The following is a 23,365-nucleotide window of genomic DNA, read 5'->3' on the forward strand; positions in this document are numbered from 1 at the left end:
GCCCTTAACTGTAGTTTTATAACAGCCTAGATTTGTAGTTTAGAGCAAAAATTAACATGCCTATCCTTTAATTTAATATTTTACTAAAACGTATTGTTTTAAAAGTTGGTATTATATAGGGAGTTGTTTCCTATGTTCAAGGTCAACTTAATATCAGCAGTTTATGACAGTTCTTAAAAACTTTTGGGTGATGTCACCTGTAAGTTACCAGCTTTGTTTTGGATCATTCTCTGGGGCAGTTGAACTGATAAAATAAATATAATTCAATTTGCTTTTCATGATCTTCTTACCCTTGTAATGTGGGAGAAGCTGCTTTACTTGAATATATCTTGACCAATTCTCTGATATATATAGTACCTATAAATATATGTGCTATAACTTCCATGGATAGTAAAATTTAAGATGAAGGATTAATATCATGATATAAATTAGAGATAAAGTATTTTTTAAGAAAAACTTAATGAAATCGCTGAAATATCCAAAGAAAGAATTATCACTAAATAATTGACTCGATTTTAAGATTTTTACATTCTTGTATTTTTACATACCATAGAAACTATAACTTACTTAATATTAATGCAAACATTTTTTCACCCCTTGATCATCTTTTAAATATATATAGCCCAAAATCTCAATTATTATAAGAACCCATATAAGTTAAAGTGTCTTAACATTCACAATTCTATTATTTTAGCAGTTTGTTTGCCTTGGTTGTTTACTCTTGAAAACCATAACATTTTTCTGATTATGTTAAAGTGATGTTTGTCAAACTATAGCTTGCTGTAGTTTTTTTTTTTTTTTTTTCATGGCAATACAGTGGTAGGGAATCAACTAACTTAAGGGGACCCTTTCTTCAGATGCTATTTGTAATTAAGAATGATTAGTTTTAACTTTTGTGAAAGATAAAATTTAAAATAAAAATATTTAGTTTTAAGATATATAAGCAAAAATATCAAGACTGTTATTATGTCTTGAAGATTTTAACAGGTTTTCCTCCCATTTATTCAAGTGTGTATTGTGTTAGGATTAATTATTATATTTTTACATGTTTGAGTTAATAAACAGGGACATCATAAATTTTGTTTTTATTCTTTGATTTATACATTAATAAGTATACATGAAATGGTTTGCAATAATCCTGAACTAGAAAATTGATTTTATGCATGCTGTAGGCAGGCCTTAGATGTTTAAGCCCCAAGTGAATCTTGGTAGACTAGCAGAATATCCTCTCAGACTCTCATATATTCAAAGCAAAGGAATAAATAATGGTATTACAAGGTTGTATCAGTTGACTTATTGCTGTTTTGTGACCATAGGTAGGGAGGACTGCTGTTTAAAGTCATGTCATCCATTCTCAAATCAGTCAGGCATGAAGCCTTGTCATATGCCTCTATAATTGTACCACACCAGACTTTCTCTAACTAGTCAGCTGGGGCTGTGCATTTTGTCTCAAACACCCGGCTGGCCAGCATCTGACAGGAGCTTTCTCATCATCCTGTCAGTAATATGTTAACTAGAGTGTATCTTTGTGGCCTGTAGAAGCAGGTGGAAGGGATGCTTCTCTTTAAAGCAGATGTCTAAGTGTTAGCTACTATTTGGACCAATATTTAGTTGGTAAATATTACTATCTTAAAGTCTGTAAGCATGTTAGTTACAGAGATTTGATTGTGCAGTGCCTTTTCTTTCTAGACTCTTTAGAGCAAGCAATATGCTGTGAGTGTTGGAATTGCATTAATAAACTGTAATTTCTTCCTTTGTTATAGTTGCCCCCAGGCATTTAAGCATATGCTTTTCTCTCCCTTTCTCATTGATTCTATCAAGGGCATACACAAAAGGAAATCTTGTGATTCCCCAGAAAATCGGCTCTTAAAACATAGATTTTATATGTTTAGTTTGACTAAAGAGGAGTCCAGAGGATTTTAACCTCTCCATCTGGATTGTACATATTCTTGATTTGTCTATTAATGGTACCACCTGTATCAGCATTTAGTCTGAAACCTGAACCTCAGAGATTGTTGGCAGAAGAACAAAGAGTATGCAGGCCTACTTGTTTCTTAAGGTTCTTGAAGAGTGCTTTTTGACCTTTGTGTTCTTAAGGCTTTAAGGAGTGGTGCAGTTAAAAATTGTTATTGGGCTGAGGTTGTGGCTTAGTGGTAGAGTGATTGCCTTGCATGTGTGAGACCCTGGGTTCGATCCTCAGCACCACATAAAAATAAATAAGTGAAATAAACGTATTGTGTCCCACTATAACTAAAAAATAAATATTTTAAAAAAATTATTATCAGAACCTTTCAGGGAAAGATATTTTAGGAACAATTTTTAGATTGTGAATTCTACCCAATTATATCAGCTGAAACTCTAGGTAATAATTCTGCTTATCATTGCATTGTCTGATATGTACACTGCTGTTGTGAGCATTGTGGTATGACTGACTGCAGTGTTGAAATGGGCATGTTGATGTCATCATGAAATGCCTTTTAGGTAGGGATGTGTGGAGGTTATTTGGAGGAGGTCTCAAAGGAAAACTAGAAGTATTTCTAACTTGCAGTTCTCTTGGAGCTAAAAGCTCTGTTTTCATGGAATTAATCACATATGTTTCTGGCTTAGAGTTTAGTCCATTTGTCTTTTAAAAGTGAACAATTGGCTTTTAATTCACAAAGAAGAATTTTTAGTAAAACAATTATGGAATTGTCTCAGAGGTGTATTAAATTGTTGCTCCCCTAGGTTCTATAAGTTTTGTTCTCGTAACAAATCACCAGAGTGGCCTTGGACAATTTCAGCTTACTGAAGAATTTTCTATAAAGAACAATGACTTAATTTTGTGCTATTAGTGATTATCAGCATTAAATAAGAGAAAATTTGTATGTATTGTTTTGTTTCTTTGATAAAACTGTTGAAGACAGGTTATTTTTTTTTAAAAATGTATCTTCTATGTTATATATTTTTACACACTATAGATTCTTTTCATTTTGCAGTTCTGCAAGTGTTTTTTTTTTTCTTCTTCTGAGGAACAGCCTTAGATTTGAGCTATAGTTTAACTCATCCTGGATATTTCACTCATCATTGAGAAAAGAAGCTCACCATTTTTTCCCACCATCTCTTTCTCCTACTATACAGTGATAATTTGGGGGTCCCCTCCTTTTCTTCTATCTTCCCTGCCCAAGTCCTATAGATTATATTCTTAAAGCTTTCTTCTCTGATCCCTGTTCTCCATTACAGTTGTCCACTGTCTTAGTTTAGGCAACTATCACTTTCTATGAATATCTTTTTAGATCATATATACTGAATACTAGCATTATCTCAATTTACATAAAATTATGACAATGATTATAGTCATAAGTATTGTCTATATGTGACAGTGTATACTATCAGTCACCTTTATGAGAATTTATTTAAACAAACATAATTATCACTAACTGTGTAATAAATACTGTTGTTATCCACAGTAGACAGGTAAAGATGAGGATTTTGAAATTTATAGAGAGTAAGCTGCTCAAGCCCCACATGTGGCTAAGCCAGTTCTAATGCCAAAATATATATTTTCATCCTTTATGTAATTTTGCCTTTTACAATGACTGTCTAATAAAACCAAATGCATATTTACCTTCTATAACTATATTGCATCCCTCTGCATAACAAGCTTCAGTTTGTCTTTGCCAGTTTAGTTAACTGTCCATTAATATCTTACATTGCTACCTTTTCCCCTCTCTTTTTTAGTATTTCAGTATTGCTTGCTTTATCTATTTATTTATTTATTTATTTATTCTAATCAGTTATACATGACAACAGAAATCTCTTCAGTTCATTGTACACAAATAGAGCAGAACTTTTCACTGCTCTGGTTGTGCATGAAGTAAAGTCACACCATTCATGTAATCATACATGTGCCTAGGATAATGATGTCCATCTCATTCCATTGTCTTTCCTACCTCTTTTCCCCCTTCCGCGCTCCCCATTGCCCCATCCAGAGTTCCTCCACTTATCCCATGCACCCCACCCCATGTGGATTACAATTCACTTATCAGAGAAAACATTCAGCCATTGGTTTTTTGAGAGGCTTATTTCGCTTAGCATGATATTCTCTAACTCCATCCATTTATCTGCAAATGACATAATTTTATTCTCTTTTAATGCTGAGTAATATTCCATTGTGTATATGTACCACAGTTTCTTTATCCATTCATCTATTGAACAGCATCTAGGTTGCTTCCACAGTTTAGCAATTGTTAATTGCGCTGCCAGAAACATTGAAGTGGCTGCATTACTGTAGTGTACTGTTTTTACATCTTCACAGTTCTCCCATTTTAACACTGCTTTTTTAGTAGTGGCACTTATCTTCTATTTGTAGCTCCCATTTTATCACCTATTAAATTAATTCTATTTGTAATTACTTAATACTTCAGAATAAAAAACCCCTCCTATTTATTTAATACTTCTTAATCTGGCATTAAAAACTATCTGTTCTCTGACCCCAGACTTTTCTCCTAAATTCTCTCACTATTTATTATAGTCTACTATGATCTCTAGATAATAAACTCCTCAGGGCAGATTTTTTATCAGATTCAGTCACTACAATATATTTAGCTCTTAGGAGAGTAAAGATACATAACTGACTTTTAACAAAGAAATTTTTGAGTGAATGCATAAAATGGCAGTTTTTTCTTTGCTTAAGTGTATTTTGAATGCTCTTACCTCCATGCCTTTGAAATTTTTTTGAAATACAAATTTCTTTGTAGAAGCCTAGTAGTTATGAGTAACTCTTATTACATCTTGCATCTATGAACTACTATAGCTTTCTCAAATTGAAATCATTAGTGAATTTGTTGATCTCTTTTTTAAATTGATTTTATTATTATTATTTTTTTAGCACAGTTTTTCGTATCTCTCTATATAAAGTATGTTTGTGTCAATTTATGCCATTATACATGTACTTTTTTGCATTATAATTCTTTTTCTTTTTTTTTTAAAAAGAGAGTGAGAAAGAGAGCGAATTTTTTAATATTTATTTTTTAGTTTTCAGTGGACACAACATCTTTATTTTATTTTTATGTGGTGCTGAGGATGGAACCCAGCTCCCCGCACATGCCAGGTGAGCGTGCTACCGCTTGAGCCACATCTCCAGCCCATAATTCTTAATATACATATATACCACAATTTTTCATATCTCTGTTTGTATATAAGGTATGTTGACACCCAATTCAAGCCTTCATACATGTATTTTGTATAATGATGACCATCACATGTTGATCTCCTATTAGATCTTAATCTTTTAAAAAGTTAAAGACTATCGTTTTTAAATTGGAGACTAATTTTCATGAAGGTTTGGACTTTCGTTTTTATAAAACAGATTTACATTTATGTTTTCTATTGAGAATTTCAATTTTAAAGATTTGTGCTTATCTTTTCTGCAGAGAATTTCAATTTAAGGTCTATGCTAAAATCAGAATGCCTTGGGGGTAGAAGTTATCAGTGCATGTACACTTGTTTTTTACTTCCATGAATTTCTTTTGCAATATTGATTCTTGCTCAGGACTTGTTTTGACATTTTTTGGTCTTTATATACTACTAAGTATAAAATTAACTGCTTTTTCCCTGTGGAAAGTTCATTTGTTTATTCATTGGATCTTCCTCATTATGGGTCACTGAACTCATGCCAGGTAGCATTCTACAGGTAAGATGATGAAGTCTCTGCCTGTGCATCATTCTGGGTCCAATCAGGAGACAAATACTATGTGGTAATTTGAACATAGAAAGTTTAGCATAAAGAATTAAAAACTATTATAATGGGATTCAGTAAAGAGGGATGAGCTAATAAGAAATAGATAACGCTAAAAATATAAGAATAGCAGATTTAAAGCAGTTATTAGTTTTAAAACTGTGAAATGGCTCCTCAGAAATAGCATCTGAGATCCAGAGGCCCTGATGAAGTGTTCTTACCATGCCTCATTAGATAGTAGATAGTTTCTATGGTGATATTCTGGCAGAATTTGCTGAAAATCTGTCCTTTGGGGTGCCAAGGAGACCTGCCCACAGAGAGATGCCATGTTTTCAAGCCTTACTGGAAAGTCACATGAGGAATGCTGGGGAAGCTGTTCATAGACCTGAATAGAAGCTATTCATAGGACTTGTCTCACTGCCCTAACAAAACAAACAAGGGAAGCTGCTGTCACTCAGGAAAGGAAATGTGTAGAATGACATGCAGAAGGACTATTCTTTACCAAGTATTTAGTATCTGCTTTATAAGGGGACAGGGATTAATGTCGTTTGCTACCTGTGAATTTAGACCTGTGTATCTGTGCACTGTACACACACATATACCTACATATATGTGTTTATAGGTTGATGTATATACTTACATATATATGATATACATGTTAAATATGTATATTAAGCATATATAAGGGAATTTTATAACAACATTTTAATGTTAATATAGTAAATTATATATAATTATTCTTAAATGTTATTTATAAATTATTAGATTTATTAACCCCATTTATAAAGATTTGGAAGTTCCTTTGGAATTATTCGCCTTTGTGCTTATCTTTTTTTCAGTTCCTTGTAGCTTGTAGTCAGTTTTGTTTTGTTTCTGGCAAGAGATATTTTAAATTGTGGTTTTGGGATATATGTAATGGTTAAAAAGTAGCTTCAGTTAGTTTTATTTATTTTTTTGGTTATTTGAAATGTTGTCTGCAAATATGGTAATAATGTGATTATCTTCTAAAATCAGATTTTTGTTTCGATCCTGGTGACCTCATATAAGCCATTTACTTTCTTATATCATAAACTTTCTTATCTAAAAAATGAAGAAATTGAATAAGAATGTAGCCTAGGTAGTTGTGAGGTAGATTTAAGGAATGTTGTAGTGTTAGACTTATTAATTTTGGTAAAGAAGTAAGTGGGCTTTCCACAAGAAAAACAAAACTTCTATTGAATCGATTGTAAGTAGGAACTAGAAAGAACATATTTAGTAATAAGGAAAATTCATATAGGAGAGGGAATGTGTTTGATGGTGTTGGCACTTATGTATATTGTGAGAGCTATGGAAATACAATGAGATGAGAAGTGTTTCATGTGACAGTAATGGCTATAGAGAGGTTTGTTTATTTTGTTCATTACCCTGTCCTTAGTACCAATAACATTTGGTGCCTCACTTACTAGCTGTGTGATAATTGGCAGTTGGTCCAGCCTTGCCTCAATTTCTCTAGCTCTATAATTAATGAAATAATGAATATATGAAGGAAGAAAACAAATAAGAAAAATTTCAAATCATTTGGCTAGAATAAGCCAATGACCAAATATGTGATTATTAGAACTTTCCAAAGGATTTGGGTATGATGGAAAAAGGAATGGAGTTTTAGGAATGAAGTATCTGAATTTACTATCTAGTGTAGCCTAAATATCTCACCCCTCCAATTCTTATGTTGAAATGTAATTGCCAGTACAATAGTATTAAGAGATGCGACCATTAGGAAGTGACTAAATTGAGGGCAGAGCCATCATGAACGGGAATAATGACCTTATAAAAGAGGTACAAGGAAGCTCTTTGCCTCCTCCTACCATGTGAGGACACAGTAACAAGGTGTCATCTGTGGAGCAGACAATGAGCCCTCACTGGACAATGAATCCACCAGCACCTTGATCTTAGACTTTCCCACCTCTAGAACAAAGAAAAATAAATTTCTATTACTTATAAATTATCCAGTCTCAGGTAGATTGTGAAAGCTGCCTAAATGGACTAAAGTACCATCTAATAAAATAAAGGAAAATAATGAAACAGAAAATAACATTTTCTTTTAAAAATTTGTAAAAAAAAAAAAAAAAAAAAAAAATCACCATACTGTCTTCCAAAGTGGCTGTGCTATTTTGCGTTCCCATCAGAAATGAATGAGAGTTACTGTTGGTCCAAATCCTCATCAGTGTTTTGGGTTGGGGCCATTCTAATGGGTAAATAGTGGTATCTCATTGTTTAAATTTGTATTTCCCTGATGACATATGACATGTGATATCTTTTCATATACTTATTTGTCATATGTATATCTTCTTTGATGAGGTGTGTGGTAAGGTTTTCAGCCTTTTTTTTTTTTGAGTTGTTTTCTTAGTGCTGAATTTTAAGAGTACTTTGTTTACTTAGGATAACATCCTTTATTAGATATGTCTTTTGCAAGTGTTTTTCCTCAGTCTGAGCCCTTTGATTTTGTTGCATTGATTGTGTCCTTGACTAAAAATTTTAATTTAATGAAATCTAGCTTATCAATTCTTTCCTTTATGGAACATGCCTTTGGTGTCATAACTAAAAAGTCAGGCCCTAGGTCATATCGATTTTCCTCAAAATGTTATATCTTCTGGATTTTCAATTGGTATATATATTATAATTATGCATGATAATGGGATTCATTATGATACATTATGCATCTATGTTATCTTCTTGCATTTTATAATTTTACATTTTAAGTCTGTGATCGATATTGAATTAGATTTTTGTTAGGGGTATAAGGTCTATATCTACATTTTTTTTTGGCCTTGTGAATATCTAGGTTTTCCTCACACAATTTGTTGACAAGACTGTCTTTTCTCTATTGTATTATCTTTGCTTCTTTGTCAAAGATCAGTTGATTATATTTACATGCGACTATTTCTGAACTCTCTGTTCTGTTTAATAGATCTACTTGTCTATTTTTTTTCTTTAAACAAACACAATACTGCCTTAATTACTGTAGCTTTATGGTGAGTTTTGAAGTCAGTGTCCATCTCCAGCTTTGTTCTTCAGAATTCTTTTGGCTATTCTGTGTCCTTTGCCTTTCCGTATAAACTCTAGAATTAGCTTGTATGTATCTACATAATTACTTCCTGAAATTTTGATTGAGATTGCATTGAGTTTATAGATGAATTTGGGAAGAACTAATATCTTGAAATATTGGGTCTTCCTATCCATGAACGTTTACTCTCTCTCCTTTAACTTAGTTATTTCATTTTTTAAAAAAGAGTTTTGCAGTTTTTCTTGCATAGTTCTTGTACCTGTTTTGTTACTCAAAATAGTTCACGAAGGATTTTATTGATAGTATTATGGTAGATGCATATCATTATAAATTTGTTTATACCCACTGACAGAAATTTAAGCACTATAAATAACTACATGTAAACAGATTAAGTAATACAAGAGAGAATTCAAATGTAAACTGTGGACTTAGGTATTAATGATGTGTCAGTGTAGGTTTATCAACTATATGGTGTGCCACCCGAGTGAGGAATATTGATAATTGGGAAAGATATGCAACAGTGAGAGTAGGGGAGTATATATGGTCAATATCTGAACATTTTGCTCAGATTTTCTTTGAACCTGAAACAGCTCTAAAATAAAATTTAAAAAATTCACAACCAAATACTGACTTTTTTTCACTGTTAAAGTTGCTGTTTCTTTAATATAACTATCACTTAATTTGAATATTAAAGTTTTGTTCAAGTGAGAATACTTTATAATTGGGATAACATTGTAGTTTTCAGATATCGAACTGACACTTTTTTTTGGCCTAAACTTTAAAATGTGAATATAAAGTAAATCTGTTTCAACAGATGCCTTCTTTATGGTTTCTAGTATTTTTCTTTTCATTCCAGGCGGAATTTATCACATTACTATCTCTAGCAGTTTAATCTGTATACTTGTAGTTATTTATAGTGCTTAAAGTTATGAATGAACTATTGCTTCAGTTAAAAGTCAGATGACATCTCTTAACATACGTATTTCTTCTTTTATGCATAAATACATTTTGGGGCAATATAAATCTGCCTCTCAGTAACTCACATAGAATTCTAGTTGCAATGAGTAGGATTTCTACCTAAGAATAAGAATACAAGAATAAGAATAAGGTACAATCTGGCCAGGTGATATAGAGACTAGAATAATGGGACTGGCAATGTGTCAATATGAAATTTTTCCCTCTAAAGTGTGTCAGTTAGGAATTTTTATATTTTCCATTGTGGTCATTACATTTGATGAGTCATTTTTCTGCTGTCTCCCTGGGAATCTGATGGATGTGTTTTTTGCCTCCACAAAGCACATGCCTACTTAATGTTTAAAACACTGCTTAGTTTTTTGTTATTAGGCTAATTGACTCTAATATGTGGAGTTTAACTTCAAGAAAAAGGAACAGATCACAACAGAATATTACAAAAGAGGAGAACTTTGGTTTCAAACTTAATTGTACTTTACTCCTTATAGGATATATGATCTCAGGCAATTGTTTTAACTTTGCTTCCATGTCCTGATCTGTAAGATGGGATTAAAGATAGTTGTACTTCTTTCATTAGATTTTTGTGAGGATTAGATCTGTATACTTCAAATAGTCAAAATATGGCCTGGCATATGGCAAACAATATATAAATATTTGAAATTATTATTAATATTTTCAGTCATTATGAATGTCAGTCTGCTATTAAACCAAGTGGCCTAGGATTGAAATTTGTAAGTGCATTTTATTCTGTAACTAAATTCACTATTGCTGACCTTAGTTTTCAAAGTTTCTTAATCTGAAGATTTTATAGGCCCCAGGTTTTGAATCTTTTTTTCCCCATTGGTTCTTTTTAGTTATACATGATGGTAAAATCTATTTGATAATTATGAAAGCATGGAATATGTCTTGTTATCACATGGTTCTCATATATACTTATTTTATAATTGGAATCTATAAGAAATTTAGATCTCAATGTTTTCATTTTCCATTAATCATTCCTTTGGGACAATATCAGTTCAATATTTCAAGTATACTTTATGAAAGTTAATGTGTTTTAAAATATTCGTATGCTACTTCAAGCTAAGATTTTTCCCCTTAAACCTTTAGTCATATGTCTAAATACAAAGTTCATTCATATTTCATCTATACCCTTTTTACATAGCCTGGAGGTTGTTTTATGCATCTATATTTGACTGCAGTCCATCACATGAGCTCAGTTAAGGGATTTTCCATTTGTGGTGTCATATTAACATTCAAAACTTTTTGGATGTGGGGGAATTACAGATTTTGGATTTTTGGAATAGGTATGCTCAACCTACAATGTATGTTTTGCTTGTTTATTATTTGTCTTCTTCATAACACATACAAACAGGGACTTTGTTTTGTTCAATATTGTGTTCCTTTTACCTAGGAAGAAATTTATGAAAACACAAAGCAGGCCCTTAAAATTTTTGTTGAACTGAGCAAATGAATTAATATATTTCCAAGTGCATAGTTAACCTAATGCACTGTCAAGCACTGAGAAGTAATCTTTAGATGTATTTTAAAGGTAGATCTGAATTATAGTTAAAATATGCTGTTAACCACTTAATGGGAAAATATGTATTACTAAGTATCTAAAAAAGTAAGAATTGAATTTATCTTATTTAAAGAATGTTTGACTTGTGAAAGGCAATGCTTGCATATCATCAAGCATAAATTCTTATTTTAAAGATTAAGAAATTCACAACTTATTATGTTAGATGTGCCAGAGGCCCCACAGCTTATTAATGTCAGAACCCTAATTTTTCTTCTGTCATATACTTTTTTTTTGTACCAGGAATTGAACCCATGGCACATTTAACCACTGAGCCACATTTCCAATCCTTTTTTATATATTTTTTAGAGGTAGAGTCTCAATGAGTTCCTTGCTAAGTTGCTAAGGCTGGCTTTGAACTTGAAGTTGATCCTCTTGTCTCAGCCTCCCAAACTGCTGGGATTACAGGCATGTGCCACCAAGCCTGGCTCGTATACTCGATTATAATTTTATATAACATATATGAATGTGTTTGATTTCCTAGTAAATTTATTTTTACTTTCTTATAATTTACTTACAACTTTGTTATGCTTTCTACAAAGTAATTGTTAAAATGATGTTGTTCTTGCATGCAACTGGAGGCATATAGGGGATTGGGGATTTTTTTTTTTTCCTTTTTGGCTGGTGTTGGGGGTGAACCTAGGGCCTTACACAGGTGAGGCAGCTGCTCTACCAGTGAGCCACATCCCAATCCTTTGATATGCTTCTACTTTGTAAATATCCACTTGGATGTCTCCTGGTAAACAGAACTTGCATACTCAAGTTCTTTATGATTCATCCTAAGCCTGGCATTTTTGTTATATTAGTCTTAATAATTCATTCTCATTGCTTAGGCTAAACACTGGGGCTGGGGAGAGGTTGTTGTATATTCCTACCTCTCCTTGCCATTTATTTTCCACATCTAGAAAGTTGTCAAGTCCTGTGAAGCTTTATTCTCTCCTGATCTCTCCTGATAGATCTTGATTATCAGGGATGACCCCCTGCAAGATGTTGGACATGACAGAAATTTTTTGACTCTGCTTATGATCACTGAAACTATCCTCTTAAAAAAATCCAGTCAGATACAGTTGTGCCTTGTTAGTGAATAATGAATAACTTCATTTAAGGGTGACCATTGACGGATAGAGGAAGTATTCTGTGTAGCATTTAGAAGGGTATTCTGAACTTCGGGTGTGGCCAGTGAAATAAGTCAGCCTCATTATAGATCATTTTGAGAATTTGTTTTTCCTCCTGCTTCACTATTACTATTTTCTCAAAATAAAAAGGAATAGTACCCCTCCCTTTTTAAAGATTTAAAATGAGCTGTTTTGAAAGTCATCTGTGTGCAGATGGAGAAATTGAGTAATTAGCTGACTTTCAAAGCTACCTAAACTTTCCTGACCCATCAGGTTATGCCAAAGGGATGGAGAGAGTTAGGACAGCTTTAAAGATGCCTAATTTACAACCAGGAAGTACCTAAAAGCTCTAGGAGAATTTGACACAATGAGTTAGAGCAACCCCGTTTTCATTTCCTTCTAGTTCAATTTTGTAACATAAATAAATCCATGATCTATAATTGTTAAATAGAAGTATTTGAATGCCTCCTAGTGGAATCTGATATGCTCCGATTGCATTTTTTTAAAAATAATATTAATTGAAAGAATACTCATAAATTAATAAAGATAGTAAATTCAAGGCATTAAAACCCTTTAATGAAAGTATGATGTGGCATCAGATACATTATCTGTTGTACAAAATTAACCAAAAATCTGGAAAAATATCACACATATGACAAAGACAAGTACATTTCAATGAAATTTTTTCATGTTTTTGGTTTGAATGACATTATTTAAATTGTTTTTTTCAATTTTTCACTTAAAGATAAACAAATTAGCTTCCAATATGATTGGGATTGCTTTGGTTACATTTATTCTTTAAGGTAATTGTGATTCTCATGTATATGTTTTAATTTCTTTGCATAACAATGAAATAGAGAAAATGGTTTATAGAAAGTCTGTGGTCCATTTTCAGATAGTTTTTTGAAAATTTTGATTCTCAGTTTCACCAAAATTATTTTATTAGTAACCTTGAACTATAGGCTACAGAAAAACTTTAAAATGACAAAAGAAGAATGCTGATTTAATTACTAGACAGTAAAAATGTACTTTACCTCTATAGAAACATAATTAAAATGAAACAAAGTCAAATGGAAAGAATTCTTATGAGGGTCAGTAAAAAGGAGAAAAAAAATGATATCTCTTTGTTAAGCATTAAAAATGTTTAATTAACTGCTTGCCAAAACAAAACAATTAAAATGGCAATTACCTTTAAAATAGCAACAATGTAATTGCAGCTGCTGTGATATAAAGCTAGGAAACAAAATGTTAATCTAGAATGAACAGTTTAAATATGAAATTATGATATACTTGGCTTCCTGTAGTACAGCTGTCAAGCTTGGGCAGTTTGCTGGTCAATAGTGACATTCTATGTGTCAGTGAACAGAGTCTCTTGATACCATAACCCACAGTTCACACATTACTGAAGCTCCAACTGTCGAACGTTCAAGTCCCCTGGTATTATTGCAGCTTCCAGACTCTCCTGACTGGCTCATGTTTCATTCTTTGGCAATTTGCCCTAATGATATCCCTCAGGAGCTTTCAGCCTCTCTTCTTTTCCATATTTAATCGTGCTGTATTAATCTGAGTGATGTGCAAACTGTGCTGCACAAATCGTAATTTCCTACAATATATTCTGAGATGCTTACCTGATTTTTCAGTTTTAACTTTATTTATGTTCTAAATTTTAACCCCAAAGTATATTTTTATGTGGTTATAACTATCTACATATGATTCCCATGAAGCTACTCTTGCTTTTTATATATTTTTTACAGGAGTCCCTGAGACATAAAAGACTTTATTTATATAACTGGTAAAGGCATTGTGAGTTATGTCATTGTGTACATTTTTCTATGATTATCATTCATCTTTGATACCTTGGACATGGCTTTTTGTTTGGAGGGTCAGCGGCTACTTATTATTGTTGTCCTTTTGTAAATTTTAGTTAACTGCCTGTCTCCATGGATCGGCTGCTCTGCTCTACCCAATGTATTGGCAGCATATATACATCCCAGTGCTTCCTCCACACCTGCTGGACTACTGCTGGTAAGCTGGCTTTTGCCAGACTGTTTTAAATCCAGGTTTCATGATTAGAAAACAGATCCGCTTATTTGTAGATTAGGTAAACCTCCTGTATATGTGAAAAAAAAATCACAGGAACTTGACTTTTGTGTTAGTAATACATACTAAAGAGTACTTTTATGGAGGCCAGAGTAGTTCTTTCCACAGAAAATTTGCCCTTGGCAAACAAAGCTCTTTAAATTTTGTGAATTTATTCTGCAGTCATTTAGATAATTCAGTGCATAAATAGAAACAAACTTTTTGTTTGTGGCTGGGAAAATTGGACAGAAGTATGGAATTAATTAGAAAACCCAGTGTTCCAGGTGTCAGAACTTGTCTGGAAAGTCTGCCAGTTACCACATTGTCTCTGTCAGGGCATACTTTTGTTTCCTTTACCCCAGGATACACTTTCTTTTACCTCTGCTTTCCCCAATAGCACACTGAATACCTTGTACTGACAAAAGGGTTGCTTTTAATATAAGAATTATATTAAAATATAATATTGGTTTAAGTCAAAATTTCAGCCTAAAGCTGCTATAAAAAGAAAAAGAAAAAACAGTGTTGGGAGTAATAATAAAGGGTTTGCTTGCCTTAGAAACAACTCCCAGTGATTTCACCAGTCTGAATTCATTCAGGCCTCTAGAAATTATGAGAACAATGACCAATGACCCCCTTGTTCTCCTCCCTAGAAGAGTCTACATACTTAGAGTGAGGATAGCAGGGAGCAGACTACTAAAAAGCAGCTTTGGGACCTTCTTTAGGGCTGGGGTATGTTATCTTTACTGCATAATCATTTTCTGGAGGCATACCTTAATTTGTAAGAAATTTGATGTGATTTTTTTCCCCTTTAAATCATACACATACATGCACAGGAGGAAATCATTTCAGCTTTAATGTGTTTATTTAAATCCTAACTAATATTAGTAAAAATCAGTTCCTTTAAAAATAACATTTATTTAGCTTTTTATTTCTTGAAGGACAAATTAAAGTACTTAAGGATTAAAATTATATAAGTTCATACATAAAAGTTTTTAAGTTAAGTTTTTTGTGACTAATCTGCTTATAATAAGTGATGGTAATAACAGTATATGTACTTGGACACATATTTTGATTATACTGCTCTATTGGTTTCCACAGCATGGTAGTAGTATTGTTAATGCTGTGAAGTAGGTACCAGTGACCTACCACTGCTCTTCTGCCCTTGGAGAAATGTTTCGCAGATTATAGGAATGCAATTAATTATATTGTGAAGTATCATACTCACAAGTAAGTGTAAACCTAAATCTATAAATAGTCTCTTATGCATGTATTTTAGAGTTTTCTTTTGACCAGCACACCTACAATATCTTAACCATCCTTGAAGGCAGAGATTGGAGTTCATTCATGTCAACATATGTAATAGTTCTTTGCACACGGTGTTCTGTAATTAAAATTTACTGTATCGATGAACAGTTTAAAAATATAGGTCAATTGAGTGTTTCAAGAACTAACACTTCTAATTATGAAGTTTAGAATTATATTTTATCAGGTTATAATGCTCATGTCATCTTAATTTTTTCTATTAAAATAATCTGACCTCTTAGAGGTAACACACCTCTAAACTCATTTCTCTATAATGAATTACACATTTAATGTTATTTAGAAACTGTTCAATGACTCAGGGAAATTTTTATTAAATCTTTCCAAAGCTACCTTTCTGATACTTTCCATCCCTGACATCAAATCCTTTTTTTTTTTTTTTTGCTGCTTCCATTATAATGAAAGAAGCTTGTTCTATATTTCAACCCTGGAATTTTCTTTCTAATGTCTGAAGTAGCTGTTAGGACAGGTTCTAACAGCTTTTATAACAGAGCAGTGATACCGAAGCAAGGAGTTTATCTGAAACTTTCTGAACTTTACAGACACAGTGATATGTTAATTTCTACTGTAGGAACTGAGAACTATGATATTTTTTCTAGAAATAGCCATTTGAGATTCTGACTCTCTTCCATTATTAGAAAATTTGGTGGACTAAACAATTTTCTAAGAAAAATGGTTTTTCTTCCCTTTGAATCCTTCAAGTTAAAATCATATTAATCTACCTGCACAAGGGGAAAATATTTCATATTATCCCTCCAATCTCTTTGAATAAATGATTTTAATATTCCAGTTCAAAATAACACCATGAAGGTTTGATAGGAGTAGATGTATTATTGTTAACTCTTTAGAGTGATAAGAGCTTTCCAAATCCTGAAGTAATTCTAGCTCCTCAAAGTATTTCTGTTTTTGTATCTGATAGCTCTGGCATAGAACAGGTTGTGGAGAACCATAATGCCATCTTGTGACCATGGGTGAATATCGCATCTTGGTTTATTGATAAAGCCTAACTACTTTGTTGGTCTGTTCATTCATCCATACATTTGTTCATCAAACATCTAGTGAGCAACTATTTGCCAAGATGTGTGTATGTAATGTGATGAATAAGATTAAGTTTTTGCCCTTTGGAGCTTCACAGATAGGAAGACATACATATATACTGACATAAACTTATATGTGCACACACATACATACATAAAGCTCAGATATTGTAAGTCCTATTGTGGAGACATACAAAAGAACCATGCATGGAAATTGAAGAAACAGCCCACCTTCTTGGAAGGTTAGGGATGATTCTCAGAAGAAAGTTATACAATCTGTATTTTTCCCTTAAATCAGCCAAAATAAGAGTATTTTAATGTGGCAAGTTTATGACACTGATAAACTATCTGAGTTCATAAATGCTTAAGAGGTGTTGTGATCTACGAATAGTAAAAGTAAATTGTTGTTTGGTCAGGGAATGGTTAGTCAATCTTTTCATTTAGCTCATCTATCTGATTCTGCTATGAAATGATCAATTTAGCTTCTAAGGGAACAGTTTTTTTTTAATGGAAGATTACAATCTTAATACTACCCCCAATAGATTGTTGTTATAGTAACAGGTAGTCTGTTAAGAAAACCTAAAAAGAAAAGAAAGGCAATATTTTGAGTGAAGGTTAGTTTCTACCAAAAAGAAACAGCATTCATAATAGAGCCTTCTATATTCTGTCTTTTCAAAATAACTTCACTGATGGAAAGATCTAGGACAGTTTTGCACATGGATGTTAACATCTGTGTTGCCAAGGATCTCTTCCTGACTTATTAACACCCTAATTTAATTAGGAAATTTCAGCTAGGGTTTGCAAAATTTCTTTCCATGAGACTTGGCTTATTTTGTATTAGGAGGTACACAATCCACTATGAAAAGGTGGGAAGGAAACACCTATTCAATTAATCCCATTTTCTGAAAAATATCATAATTACTTTAGAAAATCTGTGTTGTAGATTAATAATGCTTGTGCCTCAAATAGCTCTATTTTTGGATTTTATTTAAAATTAGTGAGGAAAAAACTTGTGAATACTTACTTAGCTATCTTATAAACAAATTTTGAATCACTTTATTATTATTATAAAAAGTTTTGAGTTACTTTATTATTTTATTATTTATTACTCTGCATAGATGCTTTTTACTGAATTTTTAATTCTATCTTTACAATTTATATAAACTTATTGTTTGTATCTCAAAAGATAAGTAGCCTTCATAATCTTTAACAAGAATTTGTCTAAATGTATTTCCTAGAATTTTAGTAGATTACTTAGCAGTTTGAACTCTCATTTAATAAAACTGTGGTCCATCCAGTATCCCTTCAATATGTATAAGAGGAACATACTATGTTTAAAAGCCTTGAATATTTTGGCAAGCACTCTTCTATTAAAATGTGTTTTGGAATTTAAGATGCCATAGACTTTCTGTATTATACATCTTGTGGTTAGGATATCCTAACTGGGGGTGAATTGGAAGGTTTTGTGGTAACTAATAATTTTATACTATTTTGGATGTTTGGAGGGCTTAACATATTTAAAAATCTTGATAGTTGCCTACCTTATTTAGTGACAGTGGCCCAAGCCTGATTTGGGGGGCCCAGAATATTGATCTATACTTTGTTATCTGTAGAGTCCAAGGGATGAAAACATGAACTAGGGAGTAACTGGCCTTCCCGTATTTAAGTAAAAGTGGAACAGTCCACATTTGTTCCTCCTTTTTCCTTTTGATGGAAGAAAATCTGTTGGGTCTTAAGGATATCGAGACCTATAAATAGCTCTCAACTTTCAGTCAAATGAAGTATCCAGAATATCAGATCAATTCCAGATGGTCTGTTGCATAAAAATTTAAAAAAGAATAGGAAGGAACAAAGCTACAAAAGGCAAAGACAACTGGGAATTAGAATGTAGTACAATAATAAGTAATGAACTAGAACGTACAGGCTACTGAGAAGCAAAGAACTTCATCCATTGTGTGTGTGTGTGTGTGTGTGTGTGTGTGTGTGTGTGAATTCTGGAAGTATAGGTTACTGTTTATCCATCCTTAAATGAACTTGGAACTTTCTGAGGTTACTTTGAAATACCTGAATCTGTCAAGGTGCCTGTTATGTTTATCTATTATTAGTTCTCAGTAGAAAAGTGAGCACAGAGTTTGGACAGCACTGTTTTAATAATGGCAGTGATGGTTAGAAAATTATGCAAATCCTTTGAGAAAGAGGATTATCTGTTTGCCTTAATAGAAAAGGTTTGCATTAATAAAGCACAAAGATGCCCATAAAAGAATTGCCAAAATGTTTTATTTTTATATAGCTATTTGTTCACATATCTTCTATCACTTTTGTAGACATCTGTACATTCTTATGTTTTCCTGTTAGATAATAATTTTGTTTGAAATGTCAAGTTGAATAATTTTCTTCTTGTATTTCCTAAGAAATATTTCTAAAATTACTAGTAGCATAGATTTTGTATATTAAAAGTTTTTTAATGGTTGCATTTCTGCTAGGGTACAAGATTCACAAGGAAACACATTTCAGTCGTATTGTTTATTATTATTCCCAAGCCCCTACCTCAGAGCCTGGCACCTCCAATATCAGGCATTGAATTAATTAATACAAAATCCTTGTTGTATTTGAGTATTTTTAATTTATTAAAATTATTTTATTCATTACACTGAAAGTGGAATAAATCTGAATTTATAAAACTTAAATTAAAGGTGATATATATGAGGGAAGAGAAAGCGCACTATGGGAGGAACTTGTTTATTTTTTTGCAACTCTACTTCCAGAATACTGCCTGGCACACATTAAGTCTCAGTAAATATTTGATGACTCTGTGACTATGTAACTGACTGACTGACTGACTAAATATTAGGAGACATAGTAGGTATGAAATAATGAAGACATATTAAGAAAAATCACAGAAATAAGAATGATAAAATATGTGCAAAAATGTAATAAATTTGATGATTATTTAGGATCTATTTGCTGTGAGGTATATGGAAAAGATTCAACTCAGACTATGGCCTAGGCCCTGAGAGTCTTAAATTAAAAAATGCTTTTTAGGTATTATAACTCTTAATTTAATTACAAATGATTTTGTGATTTTTATATAAGCCAACCTTAATTTAAATGTTAATGACCTCTAGGATTAAATTTGAATTTTATATATTGAATAATTTTGAATGTAGAATGTGCTGTTCTGGAACTGAGCATTTAGTAAATTTAATTTTTTAAGCACTTGAATTACTTTATATTATTGTTTCAGTTTTAACAAACTATATGAATCTATCTATCTATATATATTTTTAATTTAGTGCCCCAATGCCATACCTGATTGGAATACACTCCAGCCTCATAGAGGTGAGTATCTTTCAGAAACGAGATAGTGATAAAATTTACTCATTAAAAATAATACTTAAAACAGTTTTGTTTGAAAGAATATCAAATGAATAATACCAAGCAGTGACTAACTTTATATTTAGGAGCTAATTAAATGATCATTTAAAAAAGTTAGCATTGAAATAATTTCATTTAGATTAGTGTATTAAATGAGCATTTTTAGTGGCATGAAAATAGGTTATATTTTATAGAAGTCATATGGTAAGTTTTGAATACTAAAATCTTTAATCCTTAATGAACTACTTTTCTTGATGGTAACTTGATATCTTTTATATCTTTTTCTCGGAACTGTATTTTGAAAATTAAAATTTATGTACTTGTGGCTCATAAAATGAAATGTTTTTATTTTGAAAACTTAATTTTTTTTCAGTTTATTTCTATGTGGTTTTAATATGCTAATGACAAACTTTGAAATTAGAATATAGCTTCTTTTTATATTTTAATTTTTAGTCCTGTTGGGGGATGAAAATTTGGGAATTTTTTTAGCTGTCATTAGATCATTCCAAAATGATTTTTTTTTTTTACTTAAATTATCATTGTAGTGAAACTACTTAAACTTAAAAGTTCTTGAATCTGAAGCAGTGATATTTCCAGAGTAGACTTTTTGGAAGATTAGTCTGTGAAAAAATAAACAAAGCTTTGTATGAAAGCAGAAAATTTGAGTCAGTTGAGTGGAAACATTATGATGGGTGATTTCCGTTTTCTTTGAATACCTTTCTCTTTTGGCTGATTGTACAGATTAACAGTTTAACCTAATTTCTAATTAACAAAATAATGAATTAAATGTGGTTTTCTTAGTTGCTGTTACTATATACATCAGTCCTTCCCTTTGATCAAAGAAGATTCTTTTGATGTATTTTAAAATTCTCAAGGATCATATGAGAGAGTCATGTTCCTGCAAAAGGCCTGGATTATAGAATTACACCTGAGCTCTAGTTTGGGGCATTTTTTTTTTTTTGCAAAATAGTAGGCAGTATTTTTTATTTGCTTCATCATTAATAGAAAGTAAATCTTAATGAATTTTTAATAGGCTTGAATTGTTTTTTATATTGAAATTCAGGTTGGATAACTTTATGATTTCTTATATTTTATTCATTTTTATAAAAGTTTTCCTATAAGCTCAGGCATTTTCAGTGAAAAAACAAAGTATATGAAATGTAGAATAGATGAATTTAGGTATTCAGTCTGGCATTAGATCATGGAATATTTCGTAGCATTTTTAAAAATATTTTTTTAGATGTATGGACATTTGTTTTATTCATTTATTTGTATGTGGTGCTGAGAATCGAACTCAGTGTCTCACACATGCCAGACAAGTGCTCTACTATTGAGCCACAGCCTCAGCACCTCACTAGCATTTTATTGATCAGTTTTTTGTTTGTTTTTGTTTTTGAAGTGCTAGGGATTGAACCCAGGGCTTTACACATGGTAAGCAAGTTCTCTACCACTGAGCTACATCCCAAGCCCTGACCAGTAGCTTGACTTGATAACGTATCTAAACATGGTTAGATTTTTTTTTTCCTAAGGAAATCATCAAATTTGACTTCTATATTATTGTGCATATTATTATGCATTTTCACATTAGTGACTTTCTGTATTTAATGAATGTAAGATGATAATTTTTCTGTATATTTATACAGAATCAAAATATTTAAAGTTGTTGACACTACCTATTGATGGGTTATTTTTTTGTATAATATTCTATATCAATTTTTAAAATTGGCTTTCCAAAATTAATATAGAAATTATACATGTTTTAAGTGTTCAGTTTCACTTATCATATATTTATTGGCCATATATAAAGAAAATATTTTTTAAGGAGCAAACTTAAGAATTTTTCACGTTTTGAAATTATCGTCTAAAAAAAGTGCATTCTAACTTTAAATAAGCTTTTGTTATTAAACAAGAATATTTAGAGTCACAGTTAGGTTAGTTGAATGAAATCTCTATAATTTTTATTCACTGGGTTTATTCCAGTGTCTTGATAGTCAGCTATATTTGGTTTATCTGGTTTAATAGTGAATGAAAAAATATACTTGGGCCTTCAAGAATTCTTTTAAAACAGTTGGGTGTTATTTAGTAACTTTATTCTTAATGTATTACACAATGATATTATGTATTGCAATTTTATTCTTACTATTTCATTATTGGACTTTTCAACTAAAATTTATTTTGTTCTTATTTATTTTATAATAAATAATTTATAATTAAAATGTGGATGTAACTACTTACATAGTTTATATGTTAGACTGAGATGAGTAAGTTTTTGCATTTTTTTTTTAGCAATTACAATGAAATTTTTCAAGGAAGAGTCAAAATAGTCTTTTTCCTCTTTCTTGTTCAAGACAGTTTCCACATATATTATCAGTTTATAAAAACTTCCATAGTTATTCTAAATCATATTAATGATATTTGAATTTTTTCAATTATTTTTTATGTAATCATTGAGTAAAGAATGGCAAAAAGTCTCTTTTTAAAATAAAAAAAAGCTTCTAAAATAAAGGAAAAACATATTTTGTTCTTCCTGAAAACTCAACTTCAGGGATGATCTCAAAGCAGACTAAGGCATGTAAAAGTGATTAAGAGTAAATGAGTAAAAGCTATAAATATGAGAATTGTCTTATTTTGTTCATTTTACAAAGGACTATAAATGACATGTTGTTCAGTTTCATAAGGTCATATGATTGCTGCCATGGTGTCATTTCTTTGCATTAATGTGTATAATGTACATTCGTAGTCACATTTGCAGAAGGGTTTAATAGAGGGCATGAAAAGACTTAACCTACTTTAACACCTTACTGTTTTCTTAATAAGCCTTTTAGTCTATGTCCAGTTATTATTTTCTTATTTTTGAAGAAAAAGGAATTCTTTTCTCATGTTTTCTCACTCTTACTTTTATATATCATAACTTTATAAGGTATAAAAATATGAGACAGATAAAAAGGTAACATTTGATTTTTACATACCTATTTAGAAAAAAAATTGCTTAAGCTTGATTTGAAGAGAAAAAATTGTTAACATACTGATGCTATTCCAGATTTTCTTTCAAAAATACTGGTTTGCCTCCTTCCTTCTCTCCTTCCTTCCTTCTTTCCTTCCTTCCTTCCTTCGTTTCTTTCTTTCATTCTT

The 23,365-nt window shown here is 31.6% G+C and overlaps 1 protein-coding gene across 1 annotated transcript in view; it reads left to right on the top strand.

Annotated features, from left to right (window-relative positions):
• The window catches only part of Dennd1b (DENN domain containing 1B), a 245,765-nt gene that overhangs the window by 117,952 nt on the left and 104,448 nt on the right, over positions 1 to 23,365 (top strand). Inside the window, exons 10-11 of the mRNA XM_027945669.2 lie at positions 14,347 to 14,447; positions 20,152 to 20,197. Of these exons, the coding sequence (XP_027801470.2) occupies positions 14,347 to 14,447; positions 20,152 to 20,197 (147 nt within the window). The remainder of the gene's footprint in view (positions 1 to 14,346; positions 14,448 to 20,151; positions 20,198 to 23,365) is intronic.

The sequence above is a fragment of the Marmota flaviventris genome, chromosome 12 (genome assembly GCF_047511675.1).
Source record: "Marmota flaviventris isolate mMarFla1 chromosome 12, mMarFla1.hap1, whole genome shotgun sequence".
NCBI lineage: Eukaryota > Metazoa > Chordata > Mammalia > Rodentia > Sciuridae > Marmota > Marmota flaviventris.